This window comes from Heterocephalus glaber, unplaced genomic scaffold (genome assembly GCF_053883595.1).
Source record: "Heterocephalus glaber isolate CG9 unplaced genomic scaffold, H.glaber_assembly_v1.0 deba00001429, whole genome shotgun sequence".
In the NCBI taxonomy this organism is placed as follows: Eukaryota; Metazoa; Chordata; class Mammalia; order Rodentia; family Bathyergidae; genus Heterocephalus; species Heterocephalus glaber.
The window spans coordinates 17,037,098-17,062,224 of record NW_028258294.1 but is presented as its reverse complement, the minus strand read 5'-3'; the positions used below and the strand labels follow the sequence as shown (position 1 = coordinate 17,062,224).

At 34.3% G+C, this 25,127-nt stretch overlaps 1 protein-coding gene across 2 annotated transcripts in view; it reads left to right on the top strand.

Moving 5' to 3' along the window:
- The window catches only part of Pgr (progesterone receptor), a 64,323-nt gene extending 48,327 nt beyond the window's left edge, over positions 1-15,996 (top strand). For both annotated transcript variants that reach the window (XM_004870806.3, XM_087212317.1), the window contains exon 8: positions 182-15,996. In XM_004870806.3, the coding sequence (XP_004870863.2) occupies positions 182-337 (156 nt within the window). In that variant the 3' untranslated portion in view covers positions 338-15,996. The remainder of the gene's footprint in view (positions 1-181) is intronic.
- The last annotated feature ends 9,131 nt before the right edge of the window (positions 15,997-25,127 follow it).

The following is a 25,127-nucleotide window of genomic DNA, read 5'->3' as shown; positions in this document are numbered from 1 at the left end:
TCCATCATGAGTATATAATATTTTGCATTTATTTCAGAGAGTGGTGGGAATTATTTTCATTTTGGAAAGAATAAAACATCTTGATAAGTATTTCTATTGGTAGAAAAGTAAGTTGTGTTTGAATAGCATATGAATTTATTATTTTTCTTACCTGTCTCCCTTCCATTTCTTAAACCAACAGCTGGTCAAACAGCTTCACCTATACTGCTTGAATACATTCATCCAGTCCCGGGCACTGGCTGTCGAGTTTCCGGAAATGATGTCTGAAGTGATTGCTGCACAGTTACCCAAGATCTTGGCAGGGATGGTGAAACCTCTTCTCTTTCATAAAAAATGAATGGCATATTTTCCTTTAAAAAGTTTAAATTTTGTGGTATGTACTTTTGTGGTGGTTAGGATTATGAGGTTTCTAGTTTTTATAAAATTCTTCTGAAAGCCTTACCTTTATAACATATCATGCAGTGTAAATTTATGTGAAAATTGTGGGATTCTAATTTTCCCTTGTAAAGCTTAAGTAGAATTTTTAAAGCGTTCTTGTGTACTTATATTTTATTTGAGTTTACAAGAATGAAAAAGTACTAAAACTTGAAGTAAGCTCTGTCTTATCTATATTATTTCATACCACTTAGGTGAGGATTTTTAACCTTTACAGCTAACAAATCTACTTTAGAGAAAGAGAACTTACCTGTAATAATAAAAAGCTATTATATGTGTTACTTCTAGGTAGTTCCCTTTGTTTCTGTAGTTATAACTCCCCAAATGAACTTTTAAAATGGTAGGAAAAAGTTAATTTCTGTGAAAATTCATAACCAGATTTTCAGAATGTTTTTAATGCACAAAATACAGGTCCAGACTTTAAAACCACTGAAACAAATTAATAGGTAAAATAGGTCTTATACTGGCTGTTTCCCAGATTGGAAACACAGATCAATCTGTAAAGAAAGTTGTATTCAACCATGTCATTAAGACCACAGCTGTGGAAATTTTGTAGATTTTTTTTTACTAACCTTCTTTAGGAGGGGCTCATCCTCAAATAAGGTATTTTGAAAAGAAATAAATAATAAGAAGATTCTGGGACGTAATTCCCCTCCTTTCCATCATTGGCATGTAGAAAGTCAGCCTTTCCAGTTTTCAGTTTCCTCACCTTTAAAAGTGGTGTAATATTATTTTTCCTGTCAAATGCTTCTTTTGGCCAGAGCTTGTTATTAGCATTTTCTCAAATCGAAGACAAGACGAGGGGGGCAGTATTTTTTTTCTCCACTGCTCAGTGAGGATGATGATGATGATGCTCTTTCAGTGAAGCACAGTAGATGAATCTCAGGTTGAAATTTTTTTGTGTGTCTCTGATCCAAATGTAAGAGAGATACTTCAGGAAATAGATGAGTCTCAGGTTGAAAATTTTTGAGTGCCTCTGACCCAAATCTAGGAGAGATGTTTTAGGAAATACTAGATACTGGCTTAAAACAATACAACCAATTACAGTAACTAGAAAACACAGTGCACATTGTTATTTTAACAGAAAATATTCCTTTGAAAGAGAGATGAAAGTTATTTCCTGAAATGAATCGCTGGAGATCCCTTTTAAAACAACAGAAAATATATATATACATATGAACCAAATTTATACCACTAGTGAAATTCAATCAAAATAAATTATTAGTTTTTTCATAAAGTAAAAACCAATTTTAGACATAAATATATGTGTGCAGTAGTATTTAACAACTCAGAGAAACTAATATCCTCAATATTTTCTAAGTTTCTTCTAAAGTAGACACATTGCTATCTCACAAAAAATTGCACATATTAATAGTTAATAAACTTTTCAAACAATAGAAAAATTCTATTAGGCAGTTTCTAATTTCCTAATGCATTTTTAAGTACTCACTTCTTTTAACTGATAAGTATTCACAGTTTACCAAAGGACAATAACAAAGTAATACTCTTAATAAGTATGTAGTCCTCAAAACAAGGTAAAGTGGTTTCATTTGGTGAAAAATTGGCATAATTATGTTACCATAAATTTAACAATACAGTCTTCAGTTTTAGAAATTAGTTAGCTACGGGGTTATCTATAAATAATGGATCTCTATAGGAGATTTTAAAATAGGAAGTAAAATAAGCTCTAACCAGGACCCTTCTTGGCTTGGGTTGATTAGATCTGTGTCAAATCTAATGGCAACATAACTTATGATTATAACATTCAACAACAATTAAACCCACGCATTTCAAATATTCTCAACATTAGAATAGAAATAGCTGCTTCCTCACTATCTATGTCAATGTCTTTTTATATAACATATATGTAATAACATTATACTCTTCACTGGTATTTGGTTCTTCAGTCTTCATACACATACACATATTCTCTCTTCACTCTTCAGGCCACAGTTATTCCCCCCCCAAAAAAACCGGATCTAATACCATGCCCTCACTGAAAAATATTCACTAATTTTCAGTCACCTGTCACTCATAGCTTCATATTGGAATTTCCAAGTGGGTTTTGTAAAAATACCATTACCTTAAAAAATTACCTGAACTCCATCCTTAGCAATTATATTTCACCCAGTCCACTGGATATACTCTTATTTTGTTCCAACCATAGCAATCTTGTAACATTAATTTTTCTTCCAGAATTTTCTGTTGATATTATAAATCCCATGAATTTATAAGCCTTCAAGACTCAGCCAAATATCATTTCTATAGTCTTCTCAAGTCTTTAAGATGACTTACTTTCTCCTAGGTTCATCTGCCATTTTGTACACATCTGAACTACAGAATCATGTAAATTTTTCATTCTTCTGCAAGTCTGAGAATCTCTTGGAGATGGGACAATAGTGTTTTGTTAATGAAGAGTTAAGTGACATATTCTGTGTTTTCTGTCACCATGAGTCTCTATCATTCTTTGGTTTCATTGCTGAGTATATTTGTACTTATGACTTACCACTTTTTCCATGTCTCTTTTTCTCATGATCTTATCTCAATCTTCATTTTTCTTCCTCACTTTTAAATTTTTCCCCCTTTCTCCTATTTTGTGAGATGTAGTAGGTATAAATCACAGGGTCTGACAAATAGTGGAAAATTGAATATTTGTTGAATATATAAATTTTCATTCATGAGATTTGATAGGAGTAAGGTATTATTGACATAGAATTTTACTAAGGAAAATGTAGCACAAAGTCACTACTTTAAAAATTAATATTAAATAACTTCCGAATATAGTCAGGGTTCAATAATTTATTTGCACTAAATCAATATGTACATTTTTTATTAAAAAAGCATTCAATTATTTTTCTCACAAATGTCCTCTTAATAACAGTATTTTTAATATATCCTGTACACAATAGTTAAGGGAAATTTACTTCTGTGAAAGTGTTTGTAAAAGAATGTAAAGTGTGTCCAGAAATCAAAACCAAAAAATATGTCATCACCCTTAAACTCAGGTAGTAAACCCAGGAACAGTTGCGATGTGACCATTTTATTATCTGATTCTCCTTACTTTGAATAAAAACAGTAATTTGATAGTACAAATCCTTTTCCACCATCACAATTTAATTTCCAAAATAACTTTAAATTTTTCTAATTTTACTTAACTGTCAAGGAATACAATGTGTCGGCACAGGGTTGGGTGTAACTGTTGTTTGGCAACTTCATAAGAATGTTTGATATTCTTGATTTTGATCTTGGTCCACAATGTAGATTTCTAAACAATAGGATTTAATACTTAAAGGCTAAGATTAGATAAGGAAACAATAAATTCCAAAAAGAACATGACATTACCAAATGGAAGCTATCTAGTCTCTAAATCTTTTACTACACAAATTCCTACTATTAATGTCTCTATTACTATGTAGCCACATAATCTTTGTCTTGGTTTTGCAGGTCATGTTGTTTTTGGTAGCTCTAAGGTAAAATTAAATCTTAAGAAGACAAGTTACATATCAAGAATACTTGATGATTACTGAAACAGATTTTTTAATAAATGAAAACAGTTTTATTAAATTGAAAAGCTATTTGAGTCAGAAGCAATTACACCTCAGATATTGTGTTTTTACTGTTTAAATGACTTTTTAAAAATGTTTAAATATGGGGCTCTTTTTACTTAGGTAACACTATGCTATTCTTTTTCACTTTTAACATTAAAATAATTTATTGCTACACAGATGATATTCAAATAGGATAGGTAATATGTTTCCTACTGAAACCCTGCCTTTTAAATAAATAAGCATTGCATGTGCACCCATATTCCCAAATTATCCACAGCTAAATTGATGTATTTAACAGTGGTCTAACAGAAAGAGCTGACCTAGGGCTATCCCACTGTCTTGCCACTTTCTGGATGAATGAGTATAAGTCATGCAGTCTCTCTCATTAAACCTTTGCAATCTTTTTTGTGATTAATAGAAATGGAAACAAAACATATACAAGTGTCCAGAAATAGTAATTGTCCTGATTGTATTTTCATTAAGCCATGGCCTGGCTATGATTTTATCAAACTAATTGTCTGTATTCTATAGTGAAAACAGAAGTCTAGAAAATCTAATTCCTTTACTTCTATCGGTATGTATGATTATATATTTAGCTGATTTGATTTGTAATTAGGGCTAGATGTATTCGATTAATTTCTTCCCTTGAAAAGATAGTCATTTGAGTTTAAGGCCTGTTTTCTCAGAAATCTGATGAGACTATCACACTTTTATTATAAATATCCAAGAATGATTATATTGACGTTGACTTTTTCAAGTATCTCTTTAAAATACACATATCCTGACTAGAACACACTCTTCCAAAAATCTATGAACTACATGCTCAGATTATTTTTACTATGGCAGTAACTCTACAAAATGCAACAATGGAGTTAAAAATCATGAATTTATCAACCAAAAATGACATTCCTATCCTAAAGAAGGTTATTATGAAAGAGATCTTCATATCTACTTTGATTTGATATCTAGGATGGCTATTATATTTTTAGTTTTTGCTGTGAATACCCAAATAATTTCTGTGAACTGTATTTTCCCTGTACATGTCAGATTTCAGGACAGAATATTAATCCTTTTAAATATTTTTTAAACTCCATAGCCTTCTATATAAGAAACCCTCAAAACTGAAAAATAAATTTTAATTTAAAGATATCTCATTTTTGTATTCAGTTAACCAAAAAATTGTCCTGCTACTAATAAAGCAAAATTGACAAGAGAATAGCTCAAGCAAGACATAACTTTCTTTTTCACCAAGTAAGCCTTTCAAATAGCACTGGATATGGGAATTTCTATATCATTTAAATTTAAAAGAAATACATAGCCATACCTTCTAAAGAAGTTTACCAAGTCCTAAATTGTTTATAACCACTTGACTAAGTCATGAATTGTGGTTCTGGTTTCACGGTTTCCCTTACTCAAGCTTGGGCAAAAGGACAGTCTGTCTGTATGTAGCATCTGCTATCTATTTAATTAACATTCATTAACATTAGCATCATTCTATGCTCTCTGGACCTAAAATCCAAAATTGAATAAAGAAAAGTAAAGCAACTGACTATTCATTTCATATTATTGAATACAATCCAACCTGCATTGGTCAATATGCTATAATATAAATCCAAGTTTAACTGGGCTAGATAATAGTTCAAAGTGGATTACACCCTATTCAAACTCAAGAAATGGCCCTATAGACCACCAGTTAGCTAATAAAATTAGTTAACTAATAAAAATTATACCTCCAGGGTCAAACTTGAATCAGTGTGGCCTTAAAAACTGAAAATGATGCACAAAGAATAGTTTCCTTTAATAATTTATTCCCCCCGTAATTAGAGAAGATTTAAGAATTTGAGGAACATTGGTGATTAGTAAAATAGGAGCAGTTTATAGCAGCATCCGCCGGGTTGATGCTAAGGGAAGAAAAACATGAAGGGATCTGTTCCCTCTTAGGAGTTGACCGCATTCCAAGGCAGAGCTCTAGGCACATGCCTGGAGGCTGCGCCCAGGCTTGTCCAAGCTGTATACAGCTGTGGAGTTTGGAAAACTCTCGCAGGATTGCTGGATTAGTCCCAGAATGTCAAGCTCATTTTCAGTTTACTGGCTCTTGTTGCTTTATGTCACGCTGACCTTATTGTTAAACACAGGTTTGTTTGCTTTCATACCACTCATGGAAAAATAGGGAAAGCATTACTTTTAAGCTGGTCAAAAGCATTAACTGACAAAGCACTTTCAGAGAAATGTGAATTAGGCAGCTAAGAAGCATACTGTCCCCATTACTTTAAAGAAAATGTACGGTCTTATTAACTCTGCAGTGTGACATTAGTGTCATGGACCATATTTAGACAGCTATGAGTAAAATATTTAAATAGCATTGTAAATAGTTTTCAGGACATACACTGCAGTTTATTTTTATTATCTTTTGAAATTGCTCTTAATATATCAACTCCAGATGTATCCAAGTTACCAAACAAAAATTATCCTAAATGAAACCCACTTAAATATGTTTTTCTTTTGTCAGTTATACATAAAGCTTAACATTTCTTAAGCTATGATGTTTACTTCCATATGATTTTTATTGTAAACTATTTTATACAGTGGCTATTTTAAGCTTTTTGCCATTGAAAATACATTTTGTTACCCTCCTTCCCCAGAAAAGCTTATATTTTAAAGTTTCCACTGAACTATGATCCTATGAAGATATAGTCATTTTAATTTTGTAATGTTTTATTATTTAAAGACATACCAATTAGAACTGCAGAGCAGTGGAACAATTATGTCCACACTAATTTGGTATTTTTGATGCAGCTTTAACCTGGTGGACACAAACATTTTATTTTTTTCAATAATAGTAAAACAATCAATGGACTTCTATCATAGCTTTCCTAAAGTGGCCTCTTAACCAGAGATTTGAGGTCAGACTTGTTTCTTTGTTTTGGTTTGGTTTGGTGTTTTGGGGTACCGGGGATTGAACTCAGGACCTGCGCTTGTGAGGCAGGCACAGTGCCACTGAGCTAAATAAGGTTAGAGTTTTTTATATAACATTTTATTCTAAGGCCTTTAAAACTCATAAGAAAGACCAAAACAGTGTATAGAGAATTAATACCAATATGTCATGTCTTTGTCAGAGCAGAGATGCAGCTCTGCTTCTTCTCTCTGGATTAAACACACTGCCCAGAATTTATTTCAGATGGTAATCCCAGTATTTGATATTACTAAGGATAGAAAAAGATTTTCATATGGAAGCATTTACTCAGTTTAACCAATAAATTATCTTAACTTTAGTGTTCTGTATATTTAATTTTATGAGATGTTCATATTCACAAGAAATATCAGAGCAAAGTTTTTATTTAACATTTTTATAAACCAAAAATCCTTTTTTATTGATATTTGGAATATAGATGAAACAAAAGTTCTCTGTATTTTTGAAAGAGTAGAATGATTTAACAAAGGTTAAATGGAGAGCTGTCTTAAATAGTAATATTTTTCTTTATTAAACATCATGATCACACAAAACCTGAAAGATTGTTATCTATGATATCAACATGCTAAATGTTAGAAAAATTATCATTTGCTATCTAAAGCGTAAAATACAGAAAGGCTTTTTTCCTTTCTGTTTCTTACTGGAAATATTCCAATTTGCGGCTACATGGTTTAGAAAAATATAATTACTCCATAAACTCTACTCTGCTTTCAACTAATGGTGTCTTAACTTGATATTAATATCAAGAAAGACTAAAGTCTAGAACCAAATTATCCCTTTTAACTCTGAAAGTAGGATCAAAGTACCATGTTGAACTCTAAAACTACAAGCTTTCTAAACATTTTACATCACTGTATCACAGGCAATTCTTGGTTAATAAAAGAAAAATATGCCCTAAAACACAAAAACAAAATACAGTGGGGTTTCTTTGGGAGAGGGGTAAAGTTGAAAAGCATTAATTTGGGTATCATTTTATTTTTTAGCAATCAGCTAAGTAGCATTTCCTGTGTTGTGTGCCAATCACCCTGTCAAATGTTGGAGATAAGTAGGATGACTAGTGAACATATTAGTTTCCTCTTCCCCAGCTTCCTTCAAGGGGAAATAAAGACAGATAAACTAATAGCTCTATAGTATTGTGAGTACTATGATGACGAACTTATAAGGGAACTATAGGACCTAAGAGTAGCACCTAGCTTAAATTTAAGAGTGGGCAAAGGCATCCTGAAAAAGGTCAGATATAACACATAATCTAAAAGTTATTGAAGCCTTAGCTAAGCAAGCAGGGTCAGCTACCATAGGCAAAAAAAGAGTATTCCAAACTAGTTACCAGCATACACACAAAAAACAGGTAACAACACACATATGGTGATGACAGCAAGTGTAGGGTGTGGGCTGATAATGAGACTGAAGAAGAGACCAAAATCAGATGTCATTGGCTTTGAATACCATATTAAGGAATGTAGATTTGATTTGGCTGTAAACAAAGCAGCACAATTTATGTAAATATATTAGGAAACTCTTCTACTACCGTGTGGAGTATTAGCTAGTCCAGAGGCACTGAACAATTTTAAGGAAGTTGCAATGTTTTGGTGAAAATAATAACCGTAAATATTAAGAGCTAGAGGTGATCATGACCTCCTCATTTTCCAGAAGGGTTTCATAAGATAACTTAGAAGCATTGACAGAATGATGAAAGTAGATGAAATACACCATATAAATTGCCAAACACAAGACCAGATGTCTAATTATTCTGCTTCTGTGTTGAAATTGCAAATTTTCAAGACAGACAATAAATACTAAGAAACTTGTTTTACTAAACCCAAGAATCATATCTCTCAAAACAATTTCTAGTCCTTCACCAATATCCCCACCTTTGTATGTCCCTCTAGTCTCATAATCCAGGTCTGTGCACAAAAATAACACCAGAACAGCTCAAGGTCCAGCAGATGGAAAAGAACAAGAAACACAGTGATACTAATGTAAAGCAAAATAAGTATGTCTTTCTTATATATCCTTCAGATGTCACAGTTCAGTAGAATTACAAAATGGAATAAGCACAACAAACAAAAACTAATTTTTAATGGAGGATCTGGACTTCATGAGCTCTCCCAACAACATGAGGAGCTGAGGAAGGGAGAATTGCTGAGTGGTAGGTTGAGAAGCAAACTTAACAAGAATATGACTATCTCTTTGAGCGTAAGAGATGTTTGGAGCCTTATGTCTTATTCATTAGTTTTTATCAACGGTCAGTCTTCCTTTTTACTTCCAGTAACCAGACAGCAGCTAGCAAAGGAAGGGGTTTTACTATACTGTGTATAAGCATAGTGATGGAAAGGGAGGATATGTTTAAATATGCTTTCAAAATTCCTGTGAGGTTTTCTGTCATGAGGATAGGACTTTCCTTTCATTTGCTTAAGCCTCACTGGGCACTCCAGTCACTTGCCATGCCTAGTTATGAACTCAGTGCTGTCATCTCATATATCAGTCTATAGCTTGTGAATTTCCCTGTTCTTCTTGCCCAGTACTGCAGGGTACCGTGCCTTTTCTTCCTTGATATTTTCCATTCCTTGCTGATGCAACAAATTCCTCTTAGATGATCTGTTTTCCCATCTGGCTTTTACTGTGATGTCACCTTGTTCTTTCAGGAGGACCATGGTTCCCACTAAACCTCCACCCAGCTAGCACCAGGCTGAATATAGGCTTCTCTGAGATGTTGCATATTTTACAGTCCCAGAAAGGGCTCAGATTTCTTGAACTCCCCTCTTTGTCTAGAGATTCTATTGCTTATCTCTCCTCTTTAAAATTTAGTCCCAAAGTGTGGGAATCTGACCTCCTTACCCTACCTCTTACTTCTTCTGCAGAGTAGCCTCTCATTCCCTGCTTCTGTCATTTGGAGACAGTTCTTGTCATGCATTCCTAGTCGCTCTCTCTGGCTGAGTCCACTGCCTGAGGATACTTTTGAGATTTAGAAAAATATTTTTCTCTTAGAAAGCTCTGCTCTACAAACGTGCCTTGCTATGGTTATCAAAGACCAATGGAGGAAGTCAAGTTGAATTCTGATTTTAAGCATTTCTGCTATAACAACTAAAATTCTCCTCAGAACAACATGCCTTCCTTCAAATGACCTGAAGAAGAGTCAAGTGCCAAAAAGACTAACACAAAGATTAATGTATTTGAATAAGCATGTATTTCAATGTGCTTTGGGAATTCACATGAGGTTTTCTGTCATGAAGATGGGAATCTCCCTTTATCTGCATACCTCTAACAGTTTTTCTGCATGGGCTGCTGACAGTTGCAAATCTAAAAACTGGGTGATCATGTAATCCTAACACTACCATCACATACTTATTTTCATGTAAGGATTTGTATCCCCTTAAAACAATTTGATTTAAATATATGTTCTCAGATTTTATGCTGAAGTTGATTAAATATTCAAAGAAATCCACTCTTGCTTATTAGTGAAACTAGTGTTACAGCTGGCAAGAGATGTGGGGAATCATCATTTCTTCCTCATGACCTGTGCCCTTTTTGGTTCTCTTTGTTTTGTTTTGGTTCTCTACTGTTTTGAATATATAGTAGGTCACTAAGTACATTCACAACACTTAAACTTTTAAAGATATTTAGCCCCAGATACCTACTTCTTGAGTGTAATTTTATACCCCCAGCTCTCATTTCTCAGTGGGAAAGACAATATTTGAAAGTATGTTAGAAATTGAAGGATTTTGCTAAGGTACAAACTAGCACTGGTTCCCTAGAAATGACTGGGTGACAACTGCAGATATGTAAAAATTAGGTGATAGAGGGAACCTAACATCATCTTATACTTATTCTCAATCTAATGTGAAAAATTACATCTCTGTTTTTAAATTAAAAGTGGATTTCAGAGGAAATATTTTTTGACTCAAACAAGAAAACTGAGTCAGTTCCGATTACCAGATGTCATACATCAAATTGGCTATTACTTTGAAATGAATCATCTTCAAATCACATGCTTCTTAAAAACAATAATGGGAGCCGGGTATTGTGGCACACTTCTCTAATCCCAGGCCTGTAGGAGGCTGAGGTGGGAGGAAAGGGCAAGTTCTACCCCAGCCTGAGCAAATTGGCAGTTTAGCAAGACCCTATCTCAAAGTTTTAAAACATGAAAAAGGGCTGGAGATACAGTTCTGCAAGAAGACTCTGGGCTCAACCTTAGTACCACACACACACATGCACACATACAAAATATATGAATGTGATAACAAGAAATTAACTATTTTCTGTATTTCTCTTTATTAATGAATTAGAGCACCTAAAATCCTCTCTGCTATATAATTACATAAAGGTACATACAAATCAATAGTACATTATTCTTTCCTACTTACTTTAAATTAAAAACATTTCACTTTGTATGTACATGGTATAAGGTAAGATTCAGTACACTTAACATTAAAGAGAAACAATGTAACTTAATTGCAAATAACAGTATTTCAAACTCTTTGTAGGATTATAATTTAGTATAGTACTGAGAATTTACAGATATACCCATTTTAGAAATAAGCGTCTCAAGTGATGTTGGGTCTTTGAAGACAAAAAGACAAAAAAGTAGAAAAAATTTCTTGTTCTAAGTTCCAGATGGTAAGATGCTAGATTTTACCAGCTGTTTAAAATGTAAACATACTTATTTCTTTAAAATCAACTGGCTTTGGAGTAAATTGGAAAAACCAGAAAGTTTTATTCAACTATTTGGCCATGAAAATATCTCACAAAATAAAATTTATTCCTGGTTAATACTATTTTCAGTTTTTAAATTAAACATGACCCATATTCATGTTTAAATAATTTAAATAATATTGAGAAACTTCATACTTAACTTATAAAACAATGTGTTTTTGTAAATATTTTATTCTAATCATTGGTGGAGTTTTTCTACTTTACAGTTAGGTATTTGATGAATGAAGAGAAAATATGTCTATAAATGTTACATGTAGGGTTTATTCGTCTATTACCTGTTGTCACTATTTCGACAATATGGAGTCACTATACTAAGCTAGAGTATATGGCTCTAATGCCTAAGAACCTAATTCTAAATATCTACTTTCTTAAAGCAATGTTTTATGTAAATGGCAGAATGTTATATTTACCTACTCAGATGAAGACAAGTCCCATCTTAAACAAATAGAATAACTATAGAACGCTGAGAGCAATGATCAGTTGTTTGTGAGAAGCTTGGAATTCATCATGCCTAAATGACTTAAGTACTCTTTGAAAAAGCAAACTATTCTCATGCTTAGATTATGTCAGTTGCCCATAATTACAGTGCAGCATAAGAAAGGCAGTGTAGCACAGCACTGAAGAGCACACACTCTAGAGCCAGACTATCACAGTCTGATTCCAGGCAACCCTTGCTAACTATGTGACCTTGTAACTGAATTTATCTCCTAGCCTTAGTTATCATATTTGTAAAATGGGAATAAAAATACCTCTGTCATAGGATTGTTATGAAGATCAAATCGGGCTAAATACAGAGTAGTACCTGGCATAACAAGCACTATCTTGGTGTTTTGTCTAACCTAAGTGCCTTTCTCTTTAATAGCTTAATGATTAAGAGTACCAACAATATTTACATTTTTATTTTACATAAATTGTTTAGGAAAATGAATTTTAATACTTAGGTCATGAGAAATTCAATAGCATCAGAATTACTCATCAAAATAAATTTATTCCAGTAAAAGAGATTGAGGATGGACTGTTAAAAGTGAAAAAAAAATGGATATGATTCAATAAAACCATTAACCTTAGTAGCCACAATTTTTTCACTTCCTACATTTGAAATAGTTTCTACATGAGGCAAATTGGACTATACTTCACTTTTAGAAATCTAGTCCCCCACACACCCATTAAAGTTTTAAAAAGAAGTCCACTAGGTGATCAAGAAATATAATCAGTGCTATCTTAAATGCCATTAGTCAAGAGGCAGTCATACACAGGTGTGTGAAATCCTTTTCCTTGTTACCTCAGGTGGACATGTGGAGACATCACTGTGGTATACGTATTTTACGTTCAATGAAGTATGGGATGTGTATTTGTTTCTTTATTAATGTAATTCCATTGCTTCTACTTTTCTGTGTTAATATCAATTCTTATTTATGATAGGTTAGTAATAACGCTTAGCCTGATCAGATTTCCAAGTTTTTGTGCAAGCATTTGTTGTGTTAATTTAGAAAGGATAATTACTGTTAATAATTTCTAAAAATAAAATGCAGTAATAACCTAGTTGATAAGTAGGTTAAAGTACACAGGTAGAAATGGAGGTAACAAGTAAACCAGAATATACATACATACTTGCAATCACCTAATAGAGATAGCCTATGCACTAATTTTAGATTCTTATTAGCAGCACCCAAATAAATAGCTTAGTAAAACAAACAGCAGTACTTGCCCAGGGTTTTGAAAGTGTGTCACAACTCTGAAAAGTAAATCATTGTGATTTAAATTCCCTGAATGTCAGGCTCCACCTAACCTACAGAAATGAATTCAACAAAGGGGTTTCCATTTACATGAAAAAATGCCTATAAAATCACTTCATGGATTAGAAAACCTTGTACAAATGTTTTTCCCTAAGTAATTGGTAAATACATGATTTTTAATAGCAAAAACATTCTAAACTGGGCCGGGGATTTAGCTCAGTGGTTTCGCCGCCTGCTATGCAACCACAAGGACCCGAGTTCGATCCCCAGTACCGGAAAAACAACAACAACAAGAACAACAACAAAAATTCTAAACCTACTAATATAGCTATTTATTGAAAATTCTGAAAAATATATACTTAATAAATATAGAATGTTGATAATGGCAAAAGTAGGCTGGCATATGAGAGACAGCAGTTCATGTGGAAACTCCCCCCAAGGATAGCATACCAAGTCCCCTGCGGACCTCCCAACCCAACACCTTCCTACATAGCTCAAGAAATTGCTGTTACATGTAGACCTGTGTTCTGCAATGGGAGATCAGTGAAGAGCTTGTTTTTGGAAAGGTGATATTTCTTGGGAAAGCTAGCTGTTTGCACACCCTTATGACATTCTATATTTTTCACCTTCCAAATAGAGAAGTATGTTTGTGTCAAGTAAGAGGGCTTTAGTAAGTTTTATGAAAAGGAAAAGATTTTATATGTAGTGTTTATGTATAAGAAATCTTCTCTATTGATATGTCAGTTAATAGAGTGCCTTTTGAATGATTCTTTCTTGTTTTGTTTTTTTTCAGGGCTGGGGATCAAAATCAGAGCCTTGCATATTCTAGGCAAGTGCTCTGCCACTGAGCCACATCCCCAGCCCCAGTTGTATATTGTTAGTGAGGACACTGGCCTAAGTAGAGGTGACCCAGGGACAGGAAAAGATTATTATTGTTCCTAAATTATCTGAAGTAGTTGTCTCATCTGGCTGAATTCATCAGATTCTCGTCTGATGGTTGATTTTAGTTTTGTTATGTAGCTACAAAATATGTTTCAAGAATAAAAATACTGAACTTACATTCATAGTTAACATCATTTTTGTATGTTTAAAAACTTTGTGCATAGAATTAAATACATGTATCATGTAGAGCTATTTCTTTAACATGCTGTTATCCTAAGTTATATATACTGAAGTAGGGGGTTTTTTTGGACATTATTCAGGGAGAGTAAATGTCTGCTCTTAACCCTGCATTCGTGCCGGCATTCATACAAGCTCAAGAACACAAGTAATCTGGAGAATGATGTAGCCAACTCTCCTTTACAAAAAAGAACAAAAATTACCATGCAGGCTAAAATACAGGGAAAAGAGTTTGGGAGCTTCAGTTTTTAAAGATGAATTGTAAGCTGTGAGCTGACCCTTCTATTGAGCTGGTGGGAATTAATTAACCTCTCTGAATTTATATGTATTATATATAAGTTATACATAATTATATATTTTTTTAAAATTTTACTTCATTTTAGACTCGCTATGTCTTATCCTTACACCGAAATCTGGACAGTAGTGGTTCAATGTAACTTAATAGATTTTTATTTACTTTTCTTCTATAAATTCTTGGTGTTTGTATTTGTTTAACACATATTTGGTTACTGGAAAATGCTAGTGACATGTAGTTTCTTTCTATTTCCTACATATCACTCAACAATCTGAAGTGATTTAATGTATTTACAAAAATTCCCTCAAATAATTTTACTCTAGTTTTATCCATTCCATTATAAAATTGGATAGCAATAGTATATAACACTAGCAAATCTTAAACTATGTTAGTCCCCAACGCTTTCACACCTAAGGCATCTTTATCTGAGTTTTTGTGTTTTCTTTCCTCTGCTTTCAGTAAATTTTAATTCTTCCAAAAGCAATTTTATATGATCTGCAAAAATAATTTATCTTTTGTCTTTCTTTCAATTTTATCTCTACCTACTCCCATTAGTAAAACATTGGTTCTGAAAAACAAATCATGCTTTTTGTTACTTTCCTAAAACTGAATTTGACATTACAATTCAAAATGTTAATTTGCAGTTTAGTTCTTCCCAGTTATATTCAGAAAAGCCCATTTTTAAGTGCTTAAAATAATAAGCAAATGGCTTTACACTATCCCAAGAATAAATGATTCAAGCAGAAATCTGGAAGATTATCTTATTTACTAAATTAAAATTAATTGTGAAATAAATTCAACTGAATATTTTAATAATGTGCATGCTAAATGTAAAGAAATTACTAAAAATCATGTTTGAAATGTATATTTCAAATTGATAAGGTTCTATATTTGTGTGAAAATGTAAAGAATGAGTTACTTCAAAATCATGTTCAAAATATGTATTTCAAATTGATATGGCTCTGTATTTGGAAATCTAAAAAATTACTTGAAAATCATGTTCAAAATATGTATTCCAAATTGATAAGATTCTCTGTATTTGCTTGAAAATCATTATGTTCTAATCTCTTTGAATCAGTATGTTTTTCTATATGGAACTTATGGGTGGCATGAGAAGAACCTGTACTGCTAGAGAATATGTAAATTTTAAAATATTGTAATAAATAATCTAATTCCAAACATTCCTGTTAAAATGCATTGCTAGCTCTGACTTATTTTACTCATTTCTGCATATTAGATTCATTGTTGTTTTCACCACATCCAAACATCACAATTCAGTATCTAAATTGATACCCATAGTCTCTCAGTAGAGTGTGTAAGCAGATTTAAAATAAAAATATGGTCAGAGTCATAGGATGTTAGAGTTGCTTTGTCTGAAGCCTGAGGACTGGTGTTGAGGCAGCTGCACTCCCATCAGTCTAGCATAATTTTAGTGTCTGAATATACATGTATTTTCCATTGCTCTCATGAACTTCTCAGAGAGGAACCAATGAAAAACATGCTAAGAAACAAATGGTCTCCATCACTTTACATTACAAACAGCCTGAGACTCAGGAAGTCTGTGACTCATCTGAGGTCACAGAGGGATAAGTGTGAGAGTTGGAGCCATGTGCCAATTTGTACATTATGAGGCGAAAAAGAAGCCATCTTTCTTCTATTTTGATACCACTCTCAATACTCCGCCTCTGATACCGAGCAGGATAGGGGTTCCTGTACAATGCAGTTCTCCAATTCACTCCAGACACCAACTGGGTGTCCTAAAATCTCATTTAATTCTGTTACTGTCTACGTGGAATTAACACAACCCACAGGTTAAAAGTTCAACCCCACAAGACCGCCCCATTTTAGGTGCCAGTCTCAGATGACAGGTTCCCAGGTTACCCACAGCTCCTGTTTGATTTGGCTACAAATCACAGGCTTCCAAAGCATCCTCCTTAGATTTAAACATTTGCTAGAATATCTCATAGAACTCTAGGAAACACTTAGGCTTACCAGCTTATTATATAATAAAGGATATAATAAATGAAGGGCCAGATGAAGCTATATATAGGGTGAGGTTCAGAACGGTCTCAAATGTCAGAGTTTCTGTCCCTACTGAGTTGGGTTATGCTACCTTTCCAACAGGTAAATGGGTTCATCAACCCAGGAGCTCTCTGAATCTTGGCCTCCAGAAATTTTGGTGAGGTTTCATCATATAGGTATAGTCTGATTATTAACTCAATCTTCAGTTCCTCTCCCCTCCCTGGTAGGTGGGAGTTGGAGCTAAAAGTTTTAAGCTTCTAATCATGATTTGGCCTATCTCCAGCCCTCATAGAAGCCCTCCAAAATTCCTCCTCATTAGAACAAACGATGCTCTTATCCAAAAAATTTCAAAGGATTTTGGAGCTCTGTGTTAGGAACCTGGTTCAGAGACCAAATATTAGAACAAAAGATGCTCCTAGCAGCCCTATTGCCTAGGAAATTCAAAGGGTTTTAGGAATTCTGTTAGGACCTGGGGCAGAAACCAATATATGTTCCTTATTATTTCACGAGGTTGACCTCAAAATGTTATTTATTGATCTGGTAGAGTTCCAATATAAGTGGATTTTCAGTTGACACAGAGGCTGGGAAATTATGGACTAAAGTAGTGAATTTGTCAGGTGTAGTGACTCATGCCTATAACCCCAGCACTCAGGAGGCTGAGGCAGGGAGGATCACTATGAGTTCCAGGCCAGACTGGGCTACATAAGTGAGTTCAAGGTTCAAGGCCAGCCTGAACTACATAGCGAAACTCTGTCTCAAAAAAGCACAACAAAGAGGCCGGGGGTTTAGCTCAGTGGTTCTGGTGCCTGCCTTGCAAGTGCAAGGTCCTGAGTTCGATCCCTGGTGCCAAAAACAAAACAAAAATTTTAAGTAGCAAATTTGATTGCCCATTTACATTGTATTACTATAAGGTAATTCCAATATTTTATCTATTAAAATATGCATTTATGAAAAATGAATTTCTCATAAATCTACAGATGAATATTTTTGAGAACCTATACACACACACACACACACACACACACACACATATATTTTTTTTTTTCTGTGTACCATGGATCAAACTTTGGACCTTGCACTTGCAAGGCAGGTGCAGTGCCACTGAGCTAAATTCCCGGCCCAGAGTACCATATATTTTTAACCATTTTCTCAATGAAAAGAATTGATAGAAGTTCACATTTCTGTTTCACCCATTATGGTCTTTAATCTATTTATCAGTAAATGTCACGTGAGCTTTTACTTTCTTGTTCTTTGGATTTGGGATACAAAATAAAAGTTGGAAGAAAGTTTAATAGTTTACCACTTCTAGAACTTTCTATGTCTCTTATCACTACTTTGTACAAAACTCAGTGGAGTGATTTCAAATATAAAATGAATGGAAGAAGGATGTTTGTAGTATGAATTTTGCTTTGAAATGTTTTAAAGCATGGTTCAGTAGGTCTGGAAGCAGAATGAAACTACATTGTTTTCTAACAGTAACAGTTGTATGCTCTGCATCTAAGCAGAGCAAAACCAAGATTTGAGTTATAAACCAAGTACTTGATCCAATAATCATTAAAGTAAAACTTTATTTAAAAAAAAATACTTAAACTGGATAAAAAAGATTGGGACACATGATACATCATCAGTCTCCTCCTTCCACTTGTTCCCATGGTTGCTCAATTTCAATGTTAGGGGACCCAAAGAGAGGAAAGCAAGAAGCTAGAAATGGCAATTACCTTAGTGATAGTCATATTTGTTATATGTAAACTTAACCAACATCTTCCTCCTGGAATTATTACTTCAGCTCTTGGAAGTATTCTTAGCAGCCTTCTCATGCTAGAGATCTAGCTTGAGAAGCAGGTTTTTTTAATCGACAATAAATCATGTGTGTGTGCGTGTGTGTGTGTGTGCGTGTGTGTGTGTAGGGTTTTATCCTATAGAGATAAATGAGACAGAGTCATTTCCTTCAAGGAGATTAAAGTCTGGAGATAGTAATTCTTAAAACTTCATGTTTCATATGGCTACACAAGGTGTCTTTTTGTATGCATTTAAAAAAAATTTATTAGTGCATGTTTGTAATTCAGAATAGTGATATTCATTTTTGGGAAAATTGTTACATGCATATAATGACTTGATCATTTTCAATTCCTTTACCTCCTGCCCTGTACTCCCCTCCTCACCCCTTTCACCTCTAAAAGTCTACCTTCTAGTTCCTGTCATCTCTATTTTATTCATTTATTTATGTTTTTGGTTTCTCATATAACAGAAAACGTGATATTTAGCTTTCTGGCTTATTTCACTTAAAAGATGGTTTCAAGTTCCATCCACTTTACTGGAATGAAAAGGTAAATTGAAATAGCCAAAGTGCTTAAATGTTGAGAAATTTATATTTTATTCTTTTTTTTTTTTTTGGTACTGGGGATCAAACTCGGGTCCTTGCGCTTGCGCAGCAGGCGGCGAAACCACTGAGCTAAATCCCTGGCCCTAACACCTTTATTTTAAATAGGACAATCTCTATGGTTTGACATTGTTACTAAAATGATACTGAATAAATAAGAAAAATAGAAAAATTATTGGATAAAAAAGTATAATTTGAAAAAAAATTAAACATGATTATCACCTTAAAATGCCACAGTAAATAAATCTCATCTTTACAATCATCTGCAAGAGTAATTCATTTAGGAATTATTTAACAGCATGAACACACACACATACACGGAAGGAAGGAAGAAGAGACATGATGAGAGAAGAAGAAAAAGGAGGGGAAGCTTCGGTGACTTAGTCCTTTACAAATTCATATTTAATTCCCTTCCAGAAACAAAACTTAAAACAAATTGCCTCAAATAGCTTCTTAGTTATATTAACAAAGCTTATATATTTTCATTTCCAATACTTTTAAGGTTTCAGTATTCTATCTCTGAAGATCAATCAGCAGTCCTATGAATTTTTGCATGTTTATAAAAAAGTAAATATGAACTATGGCAAAAGAAGTAGGTCTGGGTTAGCTGCATTTTTTAGGGTGCTACTCTAAATACAATAGAAAGCTAGCCAATTTCCTTTATTAGGCATCTTCACAAGTTGGAAGAGAGACCATGAACCATCAGCCCTAAGCTACACTAGGTCTCCCAGCTCAAGCTACTTGCTCCCTCCTGTAACTTGCCCACACTCACTTCTTGAAAACCTACTCTGAGTGACCTGCCTCATTTAAAAAAGTAGCCAATTACTATTGCAAAGAGTAAATACAAAAGTATACATCTTCCTGTGACAGGTGACTGTTAAAGGAAAACACACCTCAACCAAAGCAAAAGCAAATAGTATTATCAGGCACAGGTCTCCTGGGAACAGATTTTCAGGCAGTGAGATCTTAAAATTTGGGTTATTAGGTTTTTGAAAGGATCATATATTTTTAGACAATGGCCACTATGGCTAGAAAGTGAGAATGATGAAAATCTAATGTTCCACTTATAGTTATGAGAAAACATGGAAATGTATTCCATTGTAACTTAAAATGTTCATATACTGATACATTCAGATGCACAGTTGTGCCCTGATACTACTTCACATGAATTTTGTTTTATTCCTTAGGGGTCTGTTTGAAATTTGGAATATTTCAGGAATCCCGTTTGATAGCCCAAAATTCATGTTCATTGTTTAAAAGTGTGCCAACATCTTAAAGTTGAGGGTGGGAGAATATTCCTCTTTACTTTTTTAATAAAGAAGTTAAACACACAACCTTAGGAAGCTTCAAAAAAGCTGAAGTTGAACCCTTCATTTTACCCTTGAAAGGACTTTGGCTACAATGAGTTGGATTTTGAATGGACCAAGTACAATCCAGAGTAAATCAGTACACAGCTCAGAACTACATGGGGTCAAACTAAACCTACGATCAGTTCTATTGCTAGAACTTTTAATGGTTTTTGTTTTTTGGTTTTTTTTTTGGTACCAGGGATCAAACTCGGGTCCTTGCGCTTGTAAGACAAGCAGCGGAACCACTGAGCTAAATCCCTGGCCCCGCTAGAACTTTTAATGAGATCTGAATTTTTATTTCTCTCTTCTTAAAGAGCTACTGAAAGACATACTAAATGATTTACAATCACTAAATTTAAGATAAGTAAAGGGAAATAACAATGTAATAAAAATCAAGGCTCAGATACAGAGCTTAAAATGTTAGAAATAAAAACAATTACTATATTTTATAACAACAAATGAGTATTAAATAGTATCTATTGAATCTCATAATGTTGCAGTAATATTTTAACAGCATGCTGTGCTCACATTTTTCACATATAGCTGAATTGCATATTATCACTGCACCTGTGAGGTGGAGAAAATTAAGCTCAGAGTGATATTTAACTTACCAAAGAGCAACTGGCTGAATTTAAGAAGGAAATATGGTCTCAGCCACCCTCCTGACCAATTTCCCTCCTTTTAGCTCTGCTTTGGCTACTGTGTTAGACTAGCTTCTTCCTTTTTGTAGTAGATCAGTTTGGAAAAAAAGAATTCTGAACTGTTCTAGAGACGCTGGCTGCCAGTTAAACCACTACTACAGAAATTTAACCACTATTAAATTGTTCTCTAATATTTCTTTGAAAACAAGATTACACCAGTTGAAGACATCCTGGGAGGAACAAAATCTTCATCTACTCAGTTCCTCCTTGTTCTTGGATTTCCGCAGGCCCCCAGTCATTTGTTCACTTTGTTTATCCCAATTTACTGAACTCTCTGCAAGTCATTTGTTACATCTGTTTCTCCTGATGTACTGAATAAAAGGGGCAGTAAGTTGGGGGCCTTTGCTGCCCAGAGCAGCGCTGATCAGGCTCAAAGCTCAGCTTCTTCTCTAAGTCTCATTTTTTCTACCTTTCCTGTATAATAAATTAATTCGCCTTGTGCTGCTGTGGCTCCCAGGAGACTAGGACTTACTCCAGAGGTTCTAGTAACATCCCCTTTCCCTGTTCCCTACACTCTCCTACCCCAGATAATGCTCCAAAAATTAAAGACAAAATTAAGCTGGGCGTGGTGGCACACGCTTGTAATCCCAGCAATTGGGAAGCTGAGGCAGGAAGATCACAGCGAGTTCAAGGCCAGCCTGGGCAACACAGTGAGTTCAGAGCCAGACTGAACTACAAAGTGAGACCTTGCCTCAGAAAAACAAAACAACAAAACAACAACAAAAATTAAAGTCCAAGATCCAAAGATTCTGATAGTAAGACTCCAAGGGGGCCAGGGATTTAGCTCAGTGGTTTCACCACCTGCTGCACAAGCCCAAGGATCCGAGTTCCATCCCCGGTACCCCCCCCCAAACAACAACAACAACAACAACAACAACAACAAAAGACTCCAAGGGACTTTCACAGTCACAGAGATCTGAAGTTATTGATAACAATGTGTACTAAACCTGAGAATCCTAGGCTGGAAGATCTTGAATGCTGAGTGAAAAGAAAAAATTCAAGTTGGTTTTTTTTTTTTAATGCCCAAATGTGTCAATTTTAGAAGACCTTTTTGAAAGAAAAAAAATATTTGTGTTCTTGGCCATTTCCTGGTTATATCCAATCTTCTTTACACAGGGAGCTAAAATTTCCTTTGCCCTTTCATTGTGCCAATGAAACAATGCACCTTCCACTCAAACATCTTTAAACGCTTCTGAGCTCTCTTGTTTCCAGCAACTGTCGAACTCAAACTTCTCCTGGGAAGAACTATTGTTTGTTTGTTTGAAATGGAGACTATTTACTTTGAAGGTAAATGATGAAGCCAGCTAGACTGGTGACAAGACTCTTGAATATTAGGTAAGTTTTCTCATTCAAGAGAACCTATTTCTTAGAACAGAAAGGGAAAGGAAGAGGGCGCGGTGAGAAATACAGTTTTGGGTTTTTTGTAAGCCATATATGTGCCCTAAACATAATGTATGATTTCATTAAGGAGAGATCATATTTAGAGTGGTCCTTCCCTAAGAATACTGTAGAATATGGTTATATGAAATTCATAGTCTTGTGTACCAAAAATATGTAGTAGACAGGTGCAATCCTTCCTCCCCTGTCCTCTCCTTTCTCCTACTTTTCCACAAGGACTTTTCCATCTCCAGAAAGTCTACCTTTCTGTTTCCTACCATCTCTCCTTTATTTTGCTCTTTAAATTACTTGTATTTTGGATTTCTCATATAAGAGAAACCATATTTTCTGAGACCCAATTGACCAAAACCAGCACCACGTTGAGAACATTCTCCTCCATTTTGTAAATATGTGATTTCCAGCTGCACTCCGTCTCCCGGGAGAAAACCCCACCCCTAACCGATAAACAGAAACTCTGTTTCAGGTGATCTGCAACAAACCCTTACCCAGGGAAATGGGAGGAACTAACTGTGCTTATCCTCGCTTCTGTAACCAGCTTCTGCAACAATCCGTAACCCAGGGGAATGGGAGGAGGGACTTTTTCTGTGGTTTTTTCCCTTTAAATATGCAATCCTCATTTCAGTTGGGGCCTTTGTCCTCCGACTTGGTTGGAGTGTACCTGGGTCCCGGCTGGAAAATAAAGTTTTCCAGTAAGATCCCAGGACTGTGTCATGCTTTGAGAGTTCGTCGCTAATCTAATTCGGGGATGAGGTCCAACAATTTCACCTTCTGTCTCGGATTTATTTCACTTATCATTATAGCCTCAAGATCCATTCATTTTCCTAAAAATGATTTGTTTGTACTTTAATAGTAATACTCAATTGTGTATACATATCACATTTTCTTTATCCATTTACCTGTCGATAGGCCTTAAGGCTGTTTTCACAATTTAGCTATTATAAATTGTGCTGCTGTAAACATGAGTATACATGCCCAGCAGTTATAGAGTGTTTATTACTGCCTCTATTTCATTGTCTATTTTAGTCTATTCAGGGTTTTTATGTCTTTTGGGTTCAATTGAGGTAATATATGTGTCTAGGAATTCATCCATTTTTCTACATTGTACATTTTATTGGAATATAAATTTTCAAGAGCTTTTATAACCTGGATTTCAGCCATGTCCATTGTGATCTCATCTTTTTTATTTTTAATTTCACTGATACGTCTTTCTCTCTTTCTTTTGAAGGTTTGTCATACTGATTCTTTTAAGGAACTAGGTTTTTGATTCATTGATTCGTTTTTTGTTTGTTTTGGTTTTGGTTTTGTTTTGCCTCCATTTTCTTTATTTCCAATTCTGATCTTTATGATTTTTTTCCTTCTATAAAGTTTTGATCTGGATTGCTTTTGTTTTTCTAGAACTTTGAGATGTGTGATGAGGTTATTTATTTTGGATTTATTTTTTCCAATGTAGACACTCAGAACTATAAAATTCCCTCTTAGAAATGCTTTCTTTTTGTCATAAGAATTGTGGTATGGTATGCTGAGATTGATATTTGATTCCAGGAACTAATTTTTTCTCTGATCTCTTCTGTGATCAATTAATTATTCAAGTGTATATTATTTAATCTTCTTATATTTGCATAGTTTCTGTGGTTCCCTTTCCTGTTGATTTTTATTTTTATTCCACATAATCTGATAGGGTGTAAGGGATTGTTTCAATTCTTTTTCATTTATTTAAGTATGCCTTATTGTCTAAGATGTGACCTATTTTGGAGAAAATTTCATGAGCTCCTGAGAAAAATGTGTATTCTACTGTTGTTGGATGAAATACTCTGTGTATCTCTGTTAAGACTATTTGTTCAGTGGTATGGTTCAACTCTGATATTTCTTCATTCAACTTTCTGGTTGACCTATTTGTGAGAGTAGGAAAACTGAATTTCCCTGCTATGATTGTATTGGTGTCCAATCTATCCTTTTGTGTCCAGTGGTTTTTGTTTGATGAAATTGGGCAGGCTGACATTTGGTACATACCTATTTACAATAGATATATCTTCCTCTTAAATCTCCTTTTACTAGTTTGTAGTGATCTTATTTGTCTCTTTTGATCAGCTATAGCTTCAAGCCCACTTTGTCTAAAATTAGGATAGCTATTCCTGCTTGCTTTTGGGCTCTAGTTGCATGGAGTATTATTTTCCATCCATTCACTTTCAGTGTGTTTGTCTTTGTGAATGAGTTAAGTTTTATACAGTAACATACAGTTGAGTATTGTTTTTTGATCCAGTCTGTCAGTCTGTATCTTCTGATTGGGCAGTTAAGACCACTGATACTGAGTATTACTATTGAAAAGTATTTATTGAATTCTGTAAATGTATTATTTTTCTAGTGCTGACTTCCAGGTTTGTTCCATTTTGTTTAACTCTTCTCCCAGCTAGATGTAGTCTTTCCCTCTGGGCTTTTTCATGATGGCCTCACTGTCTGTCC